This window comes from Ochotona curzoniae, unplaced genomic scaffold (assembly GCF_017591425.1).
Source record: "Ochotona curzoniae isolate NIBS_2020 unplaced genomic scaffold, NIBS_Ocur_1.0 scaffold_3835, whole genome shotgun sequence".
Classification (NCBI taxonomy): Eukaryota; Metazoa; Chordata; class Mammalia; order Lagomorpha; family Ochotonidae; genus Ochotona; species Ochotona curzoniae.
In genome coordinates, this window is record NW_024467114.1 from 12775504 (window position 1) to 12795073 (window position 19570).

At 44.2% G+C, this 19570-nt stretch overlaps 1 protein-coding gene across 3 annotated transcripts in view; it reads left to right on the forward strand.

The window, feature by feature from the left end:
* Nucleotides 1-19570, forward strand: part of GLCCI1 (glucocorticoid induced 1) — a 135268-nt gene that overhangs the window by 35015 nt on the left and 80683 nt on the right. For 2 of the 3 annotated variants that reach the window (XM_040965050.1, XM_040965051.1), the window contains exon 1: nt 14145-15083. The exons of the other annotated variant lie outside the window; for it this stretch is intronic. In XM_040965050.1, coding sequence (XP_040820984.1) covers nt 14618-15083 — 466 coding nt within the window. In that variant the 5' untranslated portion in view covers nt 14145-14617. Of the gene's footprint in view, nt 1-14144; nt 15084-19570 lie in introns of those variants that run through there. 3 annotated transcript variants of the gene reach the window in all.

Sequence of the window (19570 nt, forward strand, 5' to 3'; positions counted from 1 at the left end):
AGTGAGGGACCACTCTTCCACCTCCAGTTTATTCCTTCTCTCTCCCACGATCATGCCTTCTCTGGGGTGAAAACTCCAACAATTACCTGTGAGGAAATGTTAGATGACACCAGGAAAGACTTGAAAATCACTGAGGACACACTTGCCCCAAAGAGCAAAACAGGGGGGATACCCTGGAGGATGGTGGGCTCTCCTCCACAGAGGGCCTGGAGGGATTCCTAGGAAGGCTCCTGAGAAGATGGGTGCAGAATGACAGAGGAGAGGTGGGGTGGCTGTAGCAGCTGTGGACCTAAGCCACATGTTCGAAATGACTACATTGGGCAGGCGAAAACCTTTCTCTCCAGCTAACGAGAACGTTTGCCATCTAGTCTTCCAGATTTTTCCCCCCTGCAAATAAATGCTTCTGCTGTCAGTCAGAGTGGGAGACCAACAAGTCTAAGTTTAAACCATAAAATTCTCATGCATTTTGGAACTGCTTTCTTATCACTTATAATTGTAACATTTCTCAGATACTTACTGCGTAATTGAAGCCTTCGTTCTTGATCTTGAAGTGTGATGACAGGCCCAAGCCATGTGCTTTGAAATGACTGGTTTAATAGGTCCTCATCTAGAAATGTGGCCCATGCTACAATTATTTTCCTTAAAAAATATAGAAGATTTAACCATTCCAATTTTATCAAATATGAATGCTTACAATACACTTAAGTAGATATATATGTCTGTAAATGGACCTGGTAATTAATTCTTTCAATGATTTATTTTATTTTGTTTGAATAACAGAGTAACACGGAGAGAGAGAGAGAAATAAATCTTCCATCAACTGCCTCACTCTTCTAAGGTCTACAATGCCTAAGGGTAGGCCAGGCTGAAGCCAGGAGCCTAGACATCCTTGAATTTCCTACGTGGCTTTCAGGGGCCCAAGTGTTTAAGCCGTCTTCAGCTGCTTTCTCAGGTGCATTAGCAGGGAGCTGGGGCAGAAGCAGAGCAGCTAAGACTCAAACCTGTGCTTGGTTATAGAATGCTGGGGTCGCAGGTGGCAGCTTAATCCACTGTGCCACAACCCCAGTCCCTGGACATGTTTTCAAGGGAGAACCATAGATGTGTGTTTTTGTTTGTTATAGGATATACCTAAATTTAAAAAAATTTTTTAATAAAATATAAAATCCAAAAATTCTAACATTTTCTTTATGTTTCAATCCTTTGATGTAACGTAAGCAGTAGCAAAATGATTAAAGAAAAATTTAATGATATTGTTAGCTTCATTTCCTGTGTCCAGCATTTGTTAAAATCTTCATACCAAAGGAGAACGAGATGAACTCTATAATTACACTGTAACAAGGATTCCTTTGGACACCGCCTATGTTAATTGTAAGGCCATTTAGACGCTGTGTGCCAGGTGGCTGATAGGAAATCCTTAGAGCAACAGCCATTTTCTTCCATAGAACTCTTCTGTTTCTTGATTTATCAGTAAAAGCATAACCATGGAGATAGCCAGCATTTGTGAGCATTGGCTGTGTGGGTGCTCTGGTAGGAGCATTAGAAGGGTTATGGGATTTACATCTTTTGAGTATCCCTGAGTGTGACTGATCTTTCCATTTTCACATGCTTAGCTGTGTGTTTCTAGGCATTCGAGTAGATGGTTTGAGGCAGAGACTGAGAGAAACCCTGCTAGTTATAGATGATAACTTCAGCATAATAAGAAATTGAATGAAGAACCAAGTTTCTTTCTGGTGTTGGGCAGAGTGATAATTTACTGGCAACAGTAGGCTCCATTGCTATTTAATAAATTATACTTTACATAATTGTATCTGTAATACACTGTGATTCCGTTTCAAAAATTTAAAACCTTTGCAAAAATTTGTATACATATATATGTGCATATATATATATAAGTATATAAAGCATTTTAATAATATGAGGGAAATTTACATTATACTTGTGGGTTTTTTGTGTGTTTTTTAAAGATTTATTTATTTTTATTGCAAACTCAGATATACAGAGAGGAGGAGAGACAGAGAGGAAAATCTTCAGTCCATGATCACAACAGCTGGTACTGTGCTGATCTGAAGCTGGGAACCAGGAACCTCCCCCGGGTCTCCCACACAGGTGCAGGGTCCCAAAGCTTTGGGCCGCCCTTGACTGCTTTCCCAGGCCACAGGCAGGGAGCTGGATGGGAAGTGGAGCTGCTGGGATTAGAACCGGCGCCCATATGGGATCCTGGGGCGTTCAAGGAGAGGACTTTAGCTGCTAGGCAACGCTGCCTGGCCCTTGAATTATATTTGTAAAGACTTATTTGAATGGCAGAGTGTGAGAGAGTGGTATCTTCTGCCCAGTGGTTCATTCCCACGATGCCCATAGCAGCCTGAAGTAGGCAAGGAGCCAGGAGCCAGAGCTCCATCTGGGTCGCCCCTCAACGTGGGAGTATTGGGGCCATCATCCACTGCCCTGCCAATGCAGTAGCAAGAAGCTGGATCAGAAACCCGCAGTAACCAAGACTTGAACCGGGCACTCCAGTGTGGGTTGCAGGTATCCCAAGCGGTGGGTTAACCCATTGGCCCTTATATTGCCTTCTAATTACATTTTCCAAGAACTTTTTGAAGCCCCCTAGTATATATAGATTTTGTTCATTTTATAAATATGTAGAGAAACCAAGAGATGAAAAAAATTCACCTGTTATCCAGTATAGTCAGGAAACCACTGCTAATACTGCTAATCCTGCCAACATACACATTAAAATGCATATAAGTTAGAAATATATTTCTTAGTTTGGTTCTTCTAAGTTTTTTTTGTATTTATTTGACAACATATACTAAACATTTTACGCCATTCACACTTTAACACATAATTTTAACAACAGAATTCCATTGTGTATTCATACTACGATTTATAGTATTAATTCCTTATTGTTGAGTATCTAAATTGGAGGGAAATAAACTGTTAACAATTATAAATAGAAAAGCCTTGCTTGTGCTATAGCTTTCAACTCTTTAATGATTAGAAAAAGTATGCCTGCCAAATCCTGGAACTGTACTGTACCGGCCTGAATTTTCATCTTTTTAGCTCAAGAATTAAAGTGATTTCTGAGGAACTGAGTCCAGTTGTTTAGTTTCTAGATAGATGTGTATCACAACTCTAGACATACAAAGGCACTTCAGATAGTTTGTGGAAAATGTGTATTATGAAAAAAACGAATGCCTGCATTTCAAGATGCTTTGTTCCAAATGGAATTTATCTTTTTATGCCAGTTTTGCAAGAACTTTTGGGAATGCCTGCATGTGACTCAAGAAGGGAAGAAGAAAAAGATCCCATAGCCTTGTGTAACACAGTATTGCAGTGGTAGCACAGGCTGAGGAGGGAAGCAGAACTTACAAAAACAGCTAGAGAACTTTGACCTTTGAATTTCTGACTTTGATTTTACTATCCTCTCTCAGATTTCTGTGAGAATTTCCTGAAACAACGCATGCAGTATGTCAACCGCAGTGGAAGTGTGGAGCGCGCTTCCGCACTTGTTTACCTTTTGTATTCTTTCCGTTTCCTCCATTCCTCTCCGTTTGATTACATTTCTCCACACTCTCTGTACAATAAATAAATAAATAAGTAAATAAAACCCCTGAAGCCATTACCTATGGCAGTAAATATACTTGAGGACCCTTTTAAACCGCTTCTCCAATTGAAGAGCTAATGCAGTTGACATTTTCTAGAGCCTGCTTTTGCAATTCTTTAAACATTCCTAGCCTTCTAAGTTGTGGGGGCCCCAAATTGCCCAGAATACTTTAAGAAAGCTCAGGGTGCTGATACAGATGGTGAGAAATTCCACCGTGCCTTATAAATTGTTATGTTGATGCCACAGTGACAAACACTTGCTGAATTCTTACCAAGAGTTCTGATGCTAATTCAGGTGTCATAAGCAGGCCACCAGCATCCTAGTGCTGCGCTTCTTTCTCAATGCTGACTTTACATTTTGCTCAGAAGCAGTTACTTGATTGTTTCACGTTGGTTACAGTCATTTGCGTCAGTTTTTCAAGGTTAAAACATTTTATTTTATCATCTTGATGATTCACTCCCCCAAAGCTCCCAAAAGTCAGGATTGGGCCGGGCCTAGGCCAGGAGCTCAGTCTGAGTCTCCTACCTGTGTGGCAGAAATCCAGTTACATGGGCCATCGCAATGGCCTCGAGGGTCTGGATCAGCAGGGTCAGGAGCCTGAGCTAGGCATTGAATGCAGGCCCCGCGATACAAGACAACTGGGATCCTAACCAGAGTCTCGGTTGCTAGGTGGCCTACCCCTGAAGCTGTTTTCTTTTCAAACCTGAAGACAGTAGCACTGACATTTTCTTCAGATTTACAAGTTTGAATTGATTTTAGTATGTCATCTGTGTGCATTATGAGTTGGTAGGTTTTGGCTCTGAGCTCTGTAATTACCAATGTTTGGAAGACATGTGTAGGGTAAGGATATGAAGAAGATAAGCCCAAAGCAAGGTATGTAATTACCACACCCACCTTTCTATCAGGCACGCCGGCTGCTTAAAGCACATTGGGATGTTCAGACAGGACTTTCTGTTATCAGGGTCACCCAGCGTGCCCTGAACACAGGTCATCAATCTCTCAGGCAGCAGATGTCCTCTCCAACAGGCCTTACTGGCCCCCAGTCCTTCAAAGAGCAATGTGGAAAAGAACTGAACCTCCCAGTTACCCAGTGGTCACATCCCTGACTCTTGCCACCTAGACGATGTTTACAGTGGTGGAAAAACACTGAGCTAGAAATCAGCAGGAACTATTTCCCACTCCTGAATCTCTCAAGTGCTCACTGCAATCCCAACCAAAGCAGTGGGCCTCGGTTTGCCCATCTGGGAAATGGAGAGTGTGTCCATGTACTCCAGAGTTCACAAAGGTCATGGATATGAAAGTGCTTTAAACTTTGAAGTTTTATTAGGAAGTAGAAGACGAAAAACAAACAAAAACCCATGGAGTCACACCATTTCCTTGAAATTTTAAACATTTTCTGTTTCCTCTGTAATAAGTCCTGAACAACAACTTCTGTTTTTCCTATTTATGAAAAAATGGAAGGCATGGCTACATTGTGAATAGCAGTGGTTAAGGTCCTCGTCTTGCACGCCTGGGATCCCATTTGGGCGCCGGTTCTATCCCATCAGCCCCGCTTCCCATCCAGCTCCCTGCCTGTGGCCTGGGAAAGCAGTTGAGGACGGCCCAAAGCTTTGGGACCCTGCACCCGCGTGAGAGACCCGGAAGAGGCTCCTGGCATTGGATCGGCATAGTATCAGCCGTTGCACTTACTTGGGGAGTGAATCATCGGACGGAAGATCTTCCTCTCTGTCTCTCCTCCTCTCTGTATATCCGCCTTTCCAATAAAAAATAATAAAAATAAATCTTTAAAAAAAAAGAAAATATGTGTCACATGGTCTTACTCAGCTACCCCTCATTATCCAGGAGGGACTGGTTCTAGAACTCTCATGATACTGAAATCTGGGGGTGCTCAGTGCCTGTATAAAATGGCACAGTGCTTACCAATAACATACACGTATCTTCCAGTGCACTTTATTTATTTATTTCTGTTTATTTTAAGGGTAGGGAGAGGGGGAGAGAGAGAGCCGTAGTCCTAAATTCCCACAACAGCAGGTGCTGGGCTAGGCTGAAGCCCAAAGTCTGGAGCTCAGTCTGGATTTCCAATGTGGATGACAGAAATCCAGACACCTGAACCATCATGTGCACATTAGGAGGAAGCTGGATTGGAAGAGGAGTGGGGACTTGAACTCAGGCACTCTTCTATGAGATGTGCTCTATGGCTCTTTGTACCAAACAGTGCCCCTGTTGCTGAGCCTAGCTCCCATCCTCTGATCTATACTTTGAATCATCTCTGGATAACTTGTAATACCTAACGCCTTGTAAGTGCTATGTAAATAGACTTATACTCTATTATAGAGAATCATGAAGGTGAAAAAAAATCTCTATGTTAATTCAGACAGTTTTGTTCAAATGCATTTTTTTTAAGATTTGTTTTATTTTTATTGGAAAGGTGGATATACAGAGAGGAGAGACAGAGAGGAAGATCTTCCGTCCGATGACTCACTCCCCAAGTGAGCGCAACGGCCTATGCTATGCCGGTCCGAAGCCAGGAGCCTCTTCTGGGTCTCCCATGCTGGTGCAGGGTCCCAAAGCTTTGGGCCGTCCTCGACTGCTTTCCCAGGCCACAGGGAAAGTGGAGCAGGGAGCTGGATGGGAAGCGGGGCTGCTGGGATTAGAACCGGTGCCCATATGGAATCCCGGGTGTGCAAGGTGAGGACTTTAACTGCTAGGCCATGCCGCCAGGCCCTGTTCAAATGTATTTAATCTGTGCTCGGCTAAGTCTTTGGGGACAGAGGACTGACTGCAGGTTAATGGGAATGATAGTATTATGTGCTAATTATGTAAAATGATTAGACCCTTTGATTATATTGTAACAGTAAAATTTTGAAACTTTAATTTCTATAAATTAATATCAGTATCAGTGTTTTTTTCAATTTGGTTGATAATGGAAAAAATATTTTGGATCTGCGATTATACTTGGTAAACTTTTTTTTCTAATCTACCTCAAATCTGCCTGACAGTAAAGATCACCTGGAGATCTTGTCCACAACTGTGCAGTCCTCCACTCCTCACTAGCACTGGCAGGGTCAGACTCTGCAGAGGAAGGTGTGGAATCCTTGTTTTGGGCAAGGTCCTGGTGGATGTGTTGGCAAAGCACTGTCGTGTCCCCTCATCACATGCCACCTAAGTTTCTTTCTGCCTCTGGCTTCTTCTTGCCCTTTTTGTCACCCTTGTGCTTGTGATGGTGTTCTTTGCTGCCTCTTGGATATCTTCCTCCCCACCCAGACTTGGCTTCTTTATTTTCTCTCCTTCGTATTGATTAGCATATTGGCATGTCAATAGGCATCTCTTCCCTTTTCCTTTAAATTGAATCAATATATGCTTTTTTTTTTCTTTGCTGAATTCCAAGATCCCATTTAGCTTCATGCCAGATTTTTAGTTCAAACTTACCAAAGAGTATGCTAAATTGTTGTGTGTCCACCTTCTCACTCTTCACACAAAACCAATTGTCTTTCAGGGTGCTGTATTTTATGAACCCTAAAGATTACCTTTTTATCTTGAAGAGAACCAGTGATGAGATCTAATGAATTTGGCTTAGCTCTTAACTCTCTTGCCCAATTGACAGCATGTGCCTTTGCTGACCACCTCCTTTTAAAAAGTTCATCAATTAGTGATCATTTGGCGTGAAGGGGAGCATACTGTTGGAAAGGTGGTAGAAGTTGGGGAAGACCAAGGCTTTCAAGTTATTTTAAAGAGTTTGAATTTCATAGCCAAGTAATAGAAAGGTATTGAATGCTTTTAGCAGGAAATAATATGGCCTAATATATGTCCAAGTGTACCTTCACAAATAATAGAAACTAGATTAAAGAAGGCGAGAGGAGACGCTAGGAGAACAGTTGGGGAGCGTTAGCAATAGTTTGGGTAACAGATGGCAGTAGTTTAGATTAATGTAGTGGCAGAAGAAATGGATAAAGGTGGGTGGATTTGATATGTGCAAGTATTTCTGAGGAACAAATGAGAGGATGAGCTTATGTGTTGGAGGTAAGAAGGAATATGACACGTCAGGTGTATTGCCCAGGTTTCTTGTTTGGAATAATTGGATAAATATTGACGCTATTTATTGAAATGAGAAAAATGTGGTTAGAATTTGGGAGAGGAAAAGTCAGAAATATAGACATTAGGAAGTTATTTCCATTTTGGACACATCCACTTAAGATGTTCATGGAGACTGGACATGTCCATTTGGCAACTAGATATATGGATGCAGAATTTGGAGGAGATGCTGGACTGGAGAGATTAATTCATTCCTAAGTAGATGAATTTGCAGAATAGAAGGCAGAGGACAGAACCCAACTATCAGTGGGGACTGGAGGAGGAAAAGCCCCTGAAGGACATGAGTAGCAGTGGGTACAGAAGTGGTGGAGGGAACAGGCAAGTTAAGTGGCATAAATCCAAGATTTTTTTTTTTCTCAAGAGATTGACCTTGGCCTGTTGCGTTGGAAAACTGCTTCAAGTTGAATTAGAATGAGGTCTTAGGAATATCTACTAGGCCTGGCTATGTAAAGGTTGTTGACAGTGATTGTCACTTTTCTGTAAAATGATATGGGCAGAAGCTAGATTTGAGTAGGTTGCAGAGGAAATCAGAAGTCATGTGTAGACATTTTTTCAAGGAGTGTTGCTGCGATGGGCTCAGTTTATTAGACTGCAAATGGAAAGAGGTGGCATTAGAATCTTCATCTTTTTTTAAAAAGTATTTACTTGGGGTCATTATTGGAAATAATTGGGAGGTTGTTAATTAATGAATAGGGTAGGGATACTTGAAGTCCCTGTAAAGGTAATTAGGGAAGAAATTTAAACCAAAATAGAGGAGCTGGTTGAGGTCTGGAGCCAAATGGTGGAAGATGTGCAGACCCCATGTTGGGAATATACTGTAATTGTATCACCAGGGGTGGGACGGGACTGGGGGTGGTTTCAGAGGACAGAAGAGAATGGATAAGACATAAAGCAGTCATCATATGGAAATGAACTAGTTTTTAAGCTCTCTTTCCTTTTTTCTGGCTACCTGGTCTCATTTTTCCTTCTTTTTGCAATTCAATTCATTCTTCTTTGTCTTGGAAGGCAAATTTCCTCTGCTTTTTCTATGCCTATGCCTGGTGGTCACCACCCTCATGCGTGAATTTGCTTAGTTCCTGCCTTTAGTAGAATAATATATTATTTCTTAATTTGAAATCCCCACATAGAGAAAGTCAGGTCAACTTTAGTAAAAAGTCACTTGCAGGTAAAATTAATCTTTGGTCAGAGGAATAAGCATGTTTTTTACAAAATAGCCACCAGGCCCGTGTTCTCTGTGTGTTTGGGGAGGATTAGTTCTCGGGGATGTGGAATCTTAGCGTCTACTAAATTCATCATCTGAGACCTTGAACTCTGCGTTCTATTAAGGAGTACTTCTCTATCTGCATTCTTTTCTAGTTTTCTTTTTTTTTAAATTTATTTTTCATTCTTCTCTCCCCTTGTAATGCAAAATTTTCCAAAATTTTGCTCTCGATGCTCTATTTCTAAGCTTTTTCCTTTGTCAACCTCATAAGTACCTCTGGGTTCAACTACCATATGTTCATGGATAACCCTCAAACCCATCTCTGTGTTCTCAGCTTTACTAGCCTTTAAAACTTGCCAATACTTATATCCCCTGTTTCTTTCAAATCTAGCTGACCTTACTATCTTTTGCCCAAACTCAGTCCTTTTTATGGCTGTCCTGTTATTGTTGAGGCCATTACTACCCTCTCAGGCATTCAAGCTGGAAACTAACCTCCTGCTTGGACGGTCCATATGACCCTCAGCTCAGAAGGATCACTCTTTGTTCTCCTCCATGCCATTGTCTTCCCTCAAAGTCACATTACCCAAACTCATATGGACTCTTCTCAAAGCCTCCTCAGTCATCTTTCAGTCTTCAGCCTTCAAGCCATCCTATAAACTCTCCTTGCATTAATCTTCATAATGGACAACTCAGGATTTGCTCTGCATCTCTTTTATAGAAAGTGTACATGTAGACATTGCTTGATGCCTTATTTGTAGGCTTGTCTTTTTACTCCTAAACAGATCAAAGTGTGATGACAAGTATGATGTACAGGGTATAAGGCACTTTAAAGTATTTTATAAGTAACTTGATAAGCAGTTATTATGGCTTGATACTAATATTATTGCTAATCTGCTCTCATCCGGGCTCCTTACATACAATAACATGAACCTTTTCAATAGACGGCTGAGTAAGACTTTAAAACCTGTGTGCTACAAAAAGTTGAAAATAATACAAAGAAACTTCTCTAGTCAAGCACCACTGATTAACTTGTTCCCCCTCAGTGCTTCAACACTCTTGTTCATGTGATTAAAAATGATTCAGCCACAGAGGAAGAAATTAACCGTAAACACATTTTATACTTTCATTAAAATGTAAGATGATCATCATCAGGTAGAGGTTCACTGCTACTTTCCATATTATGAACATCACGTTTGGGACCAAACCAAGTGGAATATCACACAGTGGGAAGGGTTCGAATATTTACATTTCATTGGTCCCCACATAAAAGTGGGAATGTGCTGTTTTTCCAAAGTACAGTCTTTTTAGTTCACTGTAAGTGTCCACCGATGCAGTAGTTTAGAGCATGTGAAACCAGCGCTGTGGTTGGCAACCAGAGTCACTGTGGAGAAGAAAGAAACTGAAAAACCAGTGCTCCTCATCATGGTTTTCTATTCTCATAGAATAACTGTATATTCACTCTTTGGATGACCTTTCTGGTTAAAAATAAAGTGTCGCCTATTTCTGAACTTGTTTTAGTAACAAAGCAAAACTCATCATTTTAATGTGATGATTCTTTCTACTGAATTAAATAAGTTTATTTTTCAATTCCTTTACACAGTCCTCTTGAGAGTAGCTGGCTGGTCGCAACACTGAGCAGGACCAGCTACCCATCAGCAGGTGTCACTTCCCAACTCAGCCTCTTCAACTGCCTGTCTTTGTTAATTTCAGGTCTGTCTGTTCTCTGTAAATATCAACTGATTTTTCTCCGTAACCAATTCTGTTTTTCATTTTCAACTCCTGATAAGCACCCAGGAACCACCGAGACCAACATTGTACTGTGACCGTACAAGGGTTCTAGGACCATACAAGTTATTCTTTCTTTTTGAATGCCAGCTCTAGTGCTCACATCAGTACGGTTTACATTAACCACACAGAGTATTTTTCTACTCTGTGGTCATGCTTTTGCTGCAGAAATACACCTGTTCTTACACTATTTTTTTTATGAAAGGTACAAGTTTTAGTTCATAAGACAAACCATAATTAAAGTTTGCCTTCCTTTCAACACCACTGAACAGGTACTTATTGGTTGTCTGTCACAAGATACAGCAGCTGTACAATTAATTTTAAAAGTCTTGCCTTTATAGATCTTACATCCTGGACTCAAGACAAAATTATTATGTAACAAATTGGATGGTGATAAGTGTTTCAAAGAAAAACAAAATGATATAGAGAGTACGGAAAGCCTATAGGGGTACTTGCAATTTTAGGAAGCACCATGCTGAAGTTGGTGATCTCTGAATAAGTAAGTGGTAGACACGAGGGAGCCATCTGGATATCTAGGGCAGAGTGCTTTCAGGCAGAAGGAACACCTTGCACGCTTCACACAGGCTACCCCCCAGTAGTGAGGGCTTTTACTCCCAGCATCTGCCACGGACAACAGTTCAGGCAGGACTCTGTTGTTGTTGTTGCTATTAGGAATCCACCTCCAAGAGAACTTAATCAGCTTAAGATGAACATCATCAGGGCAGATCTGTTCAGTGCTCTCTCCCAGCCATGACCTCATTGCTAACACTGACAGCCTGGATCGCCGCTCAGATTTGTCCAGGTCCTGGACAGTCCAGCCTGGCTAGCCAGCTGGAACTAGAAAAGGAAGCTTATAGGAATTCTCCAGGCTCTCTGATTTCTCATCTTGCTATCTCTCATCTTGTTAAACAAACATAACCGATGATTCTAAGCTTTAGTTGAACCCAAAATATGGCCCACCACCATATTTAAACCAAGAAGCTTCTATCAGGACAGCACAGTAAACAGATCATTACTAATATTCAGCCTGTTACAGACTGCTCCAGGATCGCTGCACTTGCAGTCAACAATCAGGGAAAATTACACCGGATCTATTCATAGCCAACACACCAGCAATCCGCACCCCCTCCAGGAGTGTCTCTCCCAGGCTTCTGCATACCCTGGGCGCCTACCACCATGCCGAATACGAGTGAGGTATTGTCCAGAAGTGGACACTTGAAGTCAGGTAGAAAGTTCACCTATTTGAGCCCTCTTTGATTTATTTGGATCCTGAATTCCGCAAGGATGCGGCTCATTGCTTCTGAGAGGAAAGGTTTAAGAAACAACCCAGGTCTCTTTGGCAGGAAGAAAGTGATTGTACCTCCAAAGTACCAGCAGCTGTCACCTGTATTTGAAGATCATACTCATTATCTGTAAAGGTCATTTAGATTTGTTTTAGAGGTGTGATTCGAGTTGGCTGTGACAGATTTGAACAGCCACAGAAAGCCTTTAGTTTATGGCTAGGTGTGTGATTTTAGGTCTCAGCGAGATATTGATCATTTCGACAGTGACTTAGCCTACGTTTAAGGTTAGTGTACTGGAACGAGCTGGGACTGCTCCATACCTGCACTTAGGAGTGGCCAGAGATGATAATTACATGATGTAAACATGCTGCAATCAAATGCACAATTTGGGAAATTAACCAGCACTTTTGAAACTTTATATATTTTTTAATCTGCATAAATTTTTTCTTGCTATCACTACAAGGAAACCACTTATCCTTTTCTTTCACTGACAAAAAAAATGCAATTTCTTAATCAATGAAGAATCGTTAATTCTTAGATGGAAGCGCTAACTAGGTCAATTATATGAAGCCTCAAAGAGCAATTTTTTGCAATAATGAAAGTATACTATTCTGAAAAGCCAGAAGAAATAATGGGCTGTCTTCAATTGCAAAATGTCTTTTGAGCTAATGATAACGTATCTTGCAGATGATACTTTCGGATTGGTCTACCAACTCTAACGGCTCTTGAACTCTCCAACCTTCAGCAGTGACCAGAGGGCTTCCTCAGACTCTGGAGGCAGCTGGAGTTACACTCTTGGCATCCCACTTGGCAGCCCAGTCATCTCAAATGTCTTTAGCTTCTCTGTGCCTCAGCTGGGAGCACAGTGGGAATGACAGTACCTACCTTGTAGATGGTTGGAGGACTGAGTGATGCACAGCATGTTCTTAGAACATTTGCTGGCACCTGGCCAGTGTTCAGCCACTGTGACCTGTAATTCCATTATGTGATAAATGAGGAACTGTCATGGGAGGCAAAACACTGCATGCCAATTTTTTTATTTTGGGGTTTCAACAACATTTTCCAGAATTTGTTATGCTTTCTTGTCTCTGTGCTCCAGGAAGCAGAGATGGAGCCTCTGTGTGATACTGACCCCTGCACATAGCACCTGAGGCCAGGTGAAGCTTGTTGCTGTGGCCGGATACCCGGTGTAGGCCATCTCCTTTCTGGCTTCTCTTAACCTCACGGGAATGGAAGCTCTCTGATACCCGTAAATTAATTGTCCTGCTTAAGGTTTAAAACTTTAAAGTTCTGATAGTCATCCAAATCTTTGTATCTCCGCAATTTTACTGCAGAATGAAAACAACAACAACAAAACCCCCTCAGTCAATTGTTAGATTCTGCCAAGTGTTTACGCCAGGTCCACCCCTTCCGGAAAGCCAACGGGGTGCCGTCCCATGAATGTAACTGCTAATGCAGTGGCGTAAAAACCCGTGTTGGCCTCTGTAATTCAGAGGGACCGTCTTGTAACACGTGTATGGGTATCTTTTCATCACCTCACTACAAATGTTCAGATACAATCTTTGCAGGTCAGGGCGACCTTTGTTCTGTCCAGTTTCCAAAGACTGCTGTGCTGCTAGTGGCTGAAGTTCCACTGACAAATAAGGCTCCTAGAGCCGATAACTCATGATTCCTAAAATTAGAGAGAAAGGGATCAATTCTTCTTCTAACATCCCACCGGATGCAGGTGTGCTTGCAAAATAAGTTTGCTTCAAGCGTCTTGTGTCTTCAGTTTTTACACCCGGCCCGGGGCGGGGGGTGGAGCTCCCGAAGTCGGCTCACCGGGGCGTGTGCACGTGTGTGGGTGTCCGGGCACGCGCAGGACACACAGGGACCCACTTTCCTAGTCTGCTCTCACCTCAAAGGCTGTCAACTCCTACGCCCCTCCCCACACGCACCGCCCCCTCTTCAGCCCTTCCTCCTCGTGCCGCCCCGCCCTAAAAGCGGGGCTTACCACCGTCATTGGTGAACGTGCCTTTCACTCGTGCTCCATAGCCAATCCCCAGAGCGCTGGGGGAGAGCAGCAGAGCCAATAGCGACGCTCGCTGCGGCAGCTGCCGGGTCTGGGGCTCCAGGGGGCGGTGCCGGGGGCGGAGTGTGGCTGGCGGGGAGGGGCTAGTTGCCATTCGGCGTGAGGAGCCCGTAGAGGCGGCGGCGGCCGTGACGGGCGGCGTTGGAGACTCGGCAGCGCGCCGGGCACCTCGAGGCCCTCTTCCCTTACAGCAGGCTCTCCGAATCGGAGGTTCCTTCAGCTGCCGGGGTTCTCCACGAGGGCTGAGGAGAAGGCCTGCGGGCGGCTCCCGGGGCTGCGTGAAGCGGGCCGGTGCCCTGTCAGCGCGATGCGTTGTCGGGCGGCAGCGGCTGCGAGCCCCGCGCCACCCCGGCAGTGACCGCCACGCCACGCCACGCCACGCCGAACCGGGCCGGGCCGGGCGGCTGGGGGCCGTTGGACGTCTGTTTTCGCAGCCTTCCCCTCCCCCCGTCGTCGGAGACTCCTCCCCCTCGCGGCCGCCGCCCCTCCCCCTTACACACCCGCACGCACTATCGCGCCGGCTCCCACACGCTCGCGCGCCTCCGTGTCGGCCGGCGACGTGCAGGGCCCGCCGAGCCACCATGTCCACTGCCTCCTCCTCCTCCTCCTCCAGTTCCTCTCAGACCCCTCATCCCCCGCCGCAGAGGATGCGGCGCAGCGCCGCGGGCTCCCCGCCCGCCTCCGCCGCCACCGGCACCGGGAGCGGGAACAGTGCGGGCGGCGGAGGCGGCGGCGTGGGCTGCGCCCCGGCTGCGGGCAGCGGCCGGCTGCTGCAGCCCATCCGAGCCACGGTGCCCTACCAGCTGCTGCGGGGCAGCCAGCACAGTCCCACGCGCCCGCTCGCCGCCGCCTCCGCCGCCTCGTTGGGCAGCCTCCCGGGGCCCGGCGCGGCCCGCGGCCCCAGCCCGCCCAGCCCGACGCCGCCGGCGGCCGCAGCTCCGCTCGAGCAGGCGCCGCGGGCCAAGGGCCGCCCGAGACGGTCCCCTGAGAGCCACCGGAGGAGCAGCTCACCTGAGAGACGGAGCCCCGGCTCGCCCGTGTGCAGAGGTAGCGAGCCCAACCCTCCCGTCCTCCCGGGCTGCGTCTCCCCGACGGTGCCCTCCGTGGAAACTTGAGCCTCTGCGGGCTACTCTTTGCTAGTGCGTTCTCCGAAGGTGTGAAAGTGGCTTTGGGAAATCTCACCCCGCTCCCTGCGGTGGCTGCGAGGCTCGGAGCAGCGAACTGAAAAGCAACTTTTATCTGACCCTCCTGGCATCTCTAAATGCACCCCCCCCCCCGCCTCCAATCCCTCCCGGTTTTTATCTGGCTTCCCTCGCCGGAGTGGAAAGGATTCTTTTCAGTGTGAGCATTGCGGAGCTCACGCGTGTGCGTGCTGTTGGTGGTCGGGGAGGCAGGAACAGGGCGAAGCGCTTCAGCACGCACGCAAACTGGGCAGCGGATGAGGTGGCGGTGGTGGTCAGCTGCAGCCTCTTTGTGCTTGTCTGCAAAGTTGCTAAGGCGCCGCCGGTGACTCCCGGATCAGTCCCTCTTTCTTCTCTGGAGGGCTGATGGCGTGCGTTGGGGTGTGAGCGGTCTGCTGGCTGTGGCGGGGGGCAGCTTGGAATGTGCCGCTCAAGTGCACGGGGCTGTGCGGGGTTTTCCTCCCCCTCCCCGGGCTCCCTCTCGCCTCTACTTTATATAGTCATGCATCAGAGCCGTAGCACACGTAGAAGCTGTACCGTGTGCCCGACGCGAGGTTTTTCATAGTAAATTGTGTGCATTTTTCTCCTTGCACTTTTTCAGTGCGCTGAGCAGGTCGGTCGTGCTGTTGAAGGGATCTCAAGTTTCTTTTTTGTTAGTGTCAAAGGTAACGGTGAACCGGTGGCTGCTGTGGGCGTCCCCGAGTGTTTTCTGTTTTGGTTTGGTTTTGTGTACGTCTAGGGACCCAGTGCATGATCTAGTTGAGTCCTGGGGGAGAAAAGGAAGATTAGCCAAAACAAGGACCTAGAGCTCTTGAGGGAGAGTGCAGGAGCTGACATTAGATCCCACAGCCTGGAGCTCCAGCTGCTGCTGCTGCTGCTGCTGCTGCTGCTGCCGCCTCGTGCAGGAACAGAGCAGACCAAGTGGAAAAATCTCTGCTTGGAAGGGAAACGCTGTCAGGCTCTGCACGATGTTTGGGTGGTAGGTGGACTTTTCTCTTTTCAATGGGTTTCTCTCGCTGGTGTTGGGGCTGGGGAAAGGGCTTGTCCGCTTCGGGAGACTGCGGTTCTGGTTGCCCTGTTGAAATAGTTCAGATGTGTAACTGGCGTGTTGCGGAGGCACTTGTTTTCAGACCACTTGGTGGAGAGCTGCGGTAGGATGCGGTGCAGCGCGCTGCTCAGCGGCGAGAATCGCGTCCCGTAATCTGTATGCGCCGGGAGGAACGGGCTCCCCTCCTCCCCAGGTCGAGCCAGCTGCTGCAGGAGCTCACATCCTCCTGCAAATCCTGAATGAATGAATGAAAGCAACGTGATCGCCCTAAGAATGACCACAACTGAGCACACATCTTTGGCTGCATTTTATAGAAAAGGCCACCATTTTCTAACAGATTAATGCCATATGCAACTCCTTGCATGTTTTCTTGAGCTACATTAAACAAGAGGTGAAAAAAAGAGAAGAAAGAAAAGGCAGCAGCGGTCTGCGTTTTTCAGTGATTTATCTTGAGCAGTGCGTACGTTGGGGCTTGGGATTCTCTGGCAGGGACTGATGTGGCAGGCGTCAGTAAGCCTTGCAGCTGTGTGGAGCCGGTGCTGTGGGCACAGCAAGAGAAGTTTTCAGCAATTGCTGCAACAATACCATGGCCACCTAGGACCTCCTCCCCTTTTGTTGATCAACACTAACATCTTACAACAGATAATAGTGCAACTTGTTTTTCTGCATCCGTCAAAGGCCTTCATTGCTTAGGAATTACATGCTCCATCATCAAGTAGTTGTAATGCAATTTGTGATCAAGCTCAAACTATCCTCTTTGTTGTTGTATAGCACATCCAAGTTTAATGCAATTTTAATACAGTCATGATGAACACACTTTTCTGAGTCTGGTGCATTAGACAGCTTTGCAGCGTCAGGGAGCTGTGTTTGGGAATGGAAGGGCTTTCTCTGCTGGAGATGTTTTTCTGCTGTTTTTAACACCAGGTGGTTTTGTCAGTTTCTTACACTGAGGTGATTTTGAATGCAGCCTCTTGGGCCCTTATTCCCTGATTATATTACCCCTGTGGTACTTGTCTGCACCCCTCCTCCTTCCCATCCACATTAAAACTGTACAACTAATCTATTCTACTTAGCCGTTCAAAGCCCATGCTAAGGGTTTATTGAAGGGGTTATTTGATTTCCAGGCGATTATTCAGTTTGTTGTGATTCTGCAAGGTTCTGACTTGAGTGAAATGTAGCCTGCCTGGTCAGGGCTTCTGCCGTTTCCACTGCTGCTGCAGGCACTGAGCTCACTCCGCTGCATGAATGAAAAACAACACCGTGCTCCATTTCTTCTCCACACATTTCAGCCCGTGTGTGAGTGTGTTTGTGTGTGTGTGTGTGTGTGCATGTGTGTGTTCCTAAGATGGTGGTGTTGCACTGCATTTGAAACTGCATTTAAAATTAAGTACATGGTAGTTCAATGGATACGTGTTTAGTATTGAGATATATTGTTTACAGAAAGCTTCAAATGCTATGGGCGTTTGAACTAGAGGAGACATAACTGAGCATTCACTATTTTAGCATTTTGTCTGGAGTGGTTATGGATGAAAATATAGATGCTTTGGACAATTTCCTTTGTAATCCTTTCATGTGAACTATGGAATAGGATGATTTCCAAACATGTATCACCATTATCTCCGTAAACATTCTTAGTATACACATTTGTTGGATAAAGGCTGAAGTAATAAAGAATTTGTTCGTATCACTTCACAAAGCTGAGGAAAAAGATGAATTCTGTAAATAGGAGCAGTCAGCTTTAATCCTGTCATGCCATTAATGTGTAAATGCAGCAAAATAAGAATTCCCTTTATTTCTGTAGCAGAGTTTTAGATGATTTAAGTTATTGTCAGTAACAGAAGATGCATAAAACACCTTGCTCTGAATAAAGAGCATGGGGCTTTACAAATTGAAGCCATTGTTTATGCCCATGAATCATCCTCTGTTTGTATTTTTTCTTTCTTTTGTATGATTAAAACTTCCAGGCTTGTTACTTATATTCATTTCTACACTTCTGCCATTAGCAAAATGTCACCCTCCCCCTTGTTTGGTTTTGAAGGGTCTTGAAGTGGTGAGTGACAAGCTGCTGAATGCGTCTTCGGGCTCCCTGTGATGTGTTTGTAATAGATGTAAAATCATAAAGTATTATGCAAATGGTTATTTTTTTGTAATGGTAATACATAAAGTCTACCTTTGAGATAAATAGAAGAACTCAGAGGAGAATAAAGCAGGATGTTAATGGTAGAATTAATGATCTTTAAGCTAAAATCATTAGTAACAGTCAACAAAACATAATAAAGTTGTTTCTTTCTGAATCCTCATAGGGTAAAACCCATGATTTAATCACAAAACATACTCTGAATTTTACTTTGCAACACAGTAAGTAGCAAATGCAAATCCTCATGAGTTTTCATTTCATAAAGATGAATTACACATCAGATTTAAAAAAAAAGTTGCATTTAAGTGTCTGAATGGAGAATGTTGTTTTTAAGTATAGCAAATCTAGTGACAGAAGCCTGGTGGAAGAGCTTGTAATTTATATAGTGCATGCTATGAGAAATAGCATGTGTTGATTCCTGACTTAACATACCAGATTTACACAGATTGCTAATTCTGGAGTGGAATTTGGTTCGAATTTTTTGTTATCTTGAGAACTTCATTGTTTTAATAAAAAGGTTACAATTCTATTGTAACAGATAATATAAAAGACAATAAAATGTAGTGTTGTATAATTGCATGTAGTCTGTTTATGTCTGTGTGCTTTAGTCAGTTTCCTAGTTTTGAATTTTAATCTTTTACATTTGTTCTTTTGAATCATGGCTATGTTCAGTTGATAGAATACAAAAAAGAAATCAGAGATAACTCAGATATTCTCTTTATTCAAACGTCATTCTCTGGCTGATCTTCTTAGAAAATGAGATCTTTGCTTCTTCCCCCCACCCCTTTAAAATTAATGTTCTTAGGATTAGTAATAACTCATTTCAGAGCTTTCCTATACTGTAGTGAAAATGCACTAAAGTTTTGCTCCCATAAGGTGACAAATTTCAAATACTAATTTTGGAGAACAACCTCTAAGGACTGCATTAAATAGCAGCAATCTTCATTATTCATGAGTCTCATATTTTGTATCACTTATCATATGATACATAAAATTTCTAATCAATGAGTAAATTAAATCGCAAAATGTATTTGTGGAATTATAAAGTCATTTAATGAGTCTACTTCTCTTATATTCAAAGATTATGTTCCTCTCAATTAGTTACTATTTTAGGTGTATTAAAACTTAAGATCCTATGATGACACCTTTAGTCGATTTTCAGCTCTGA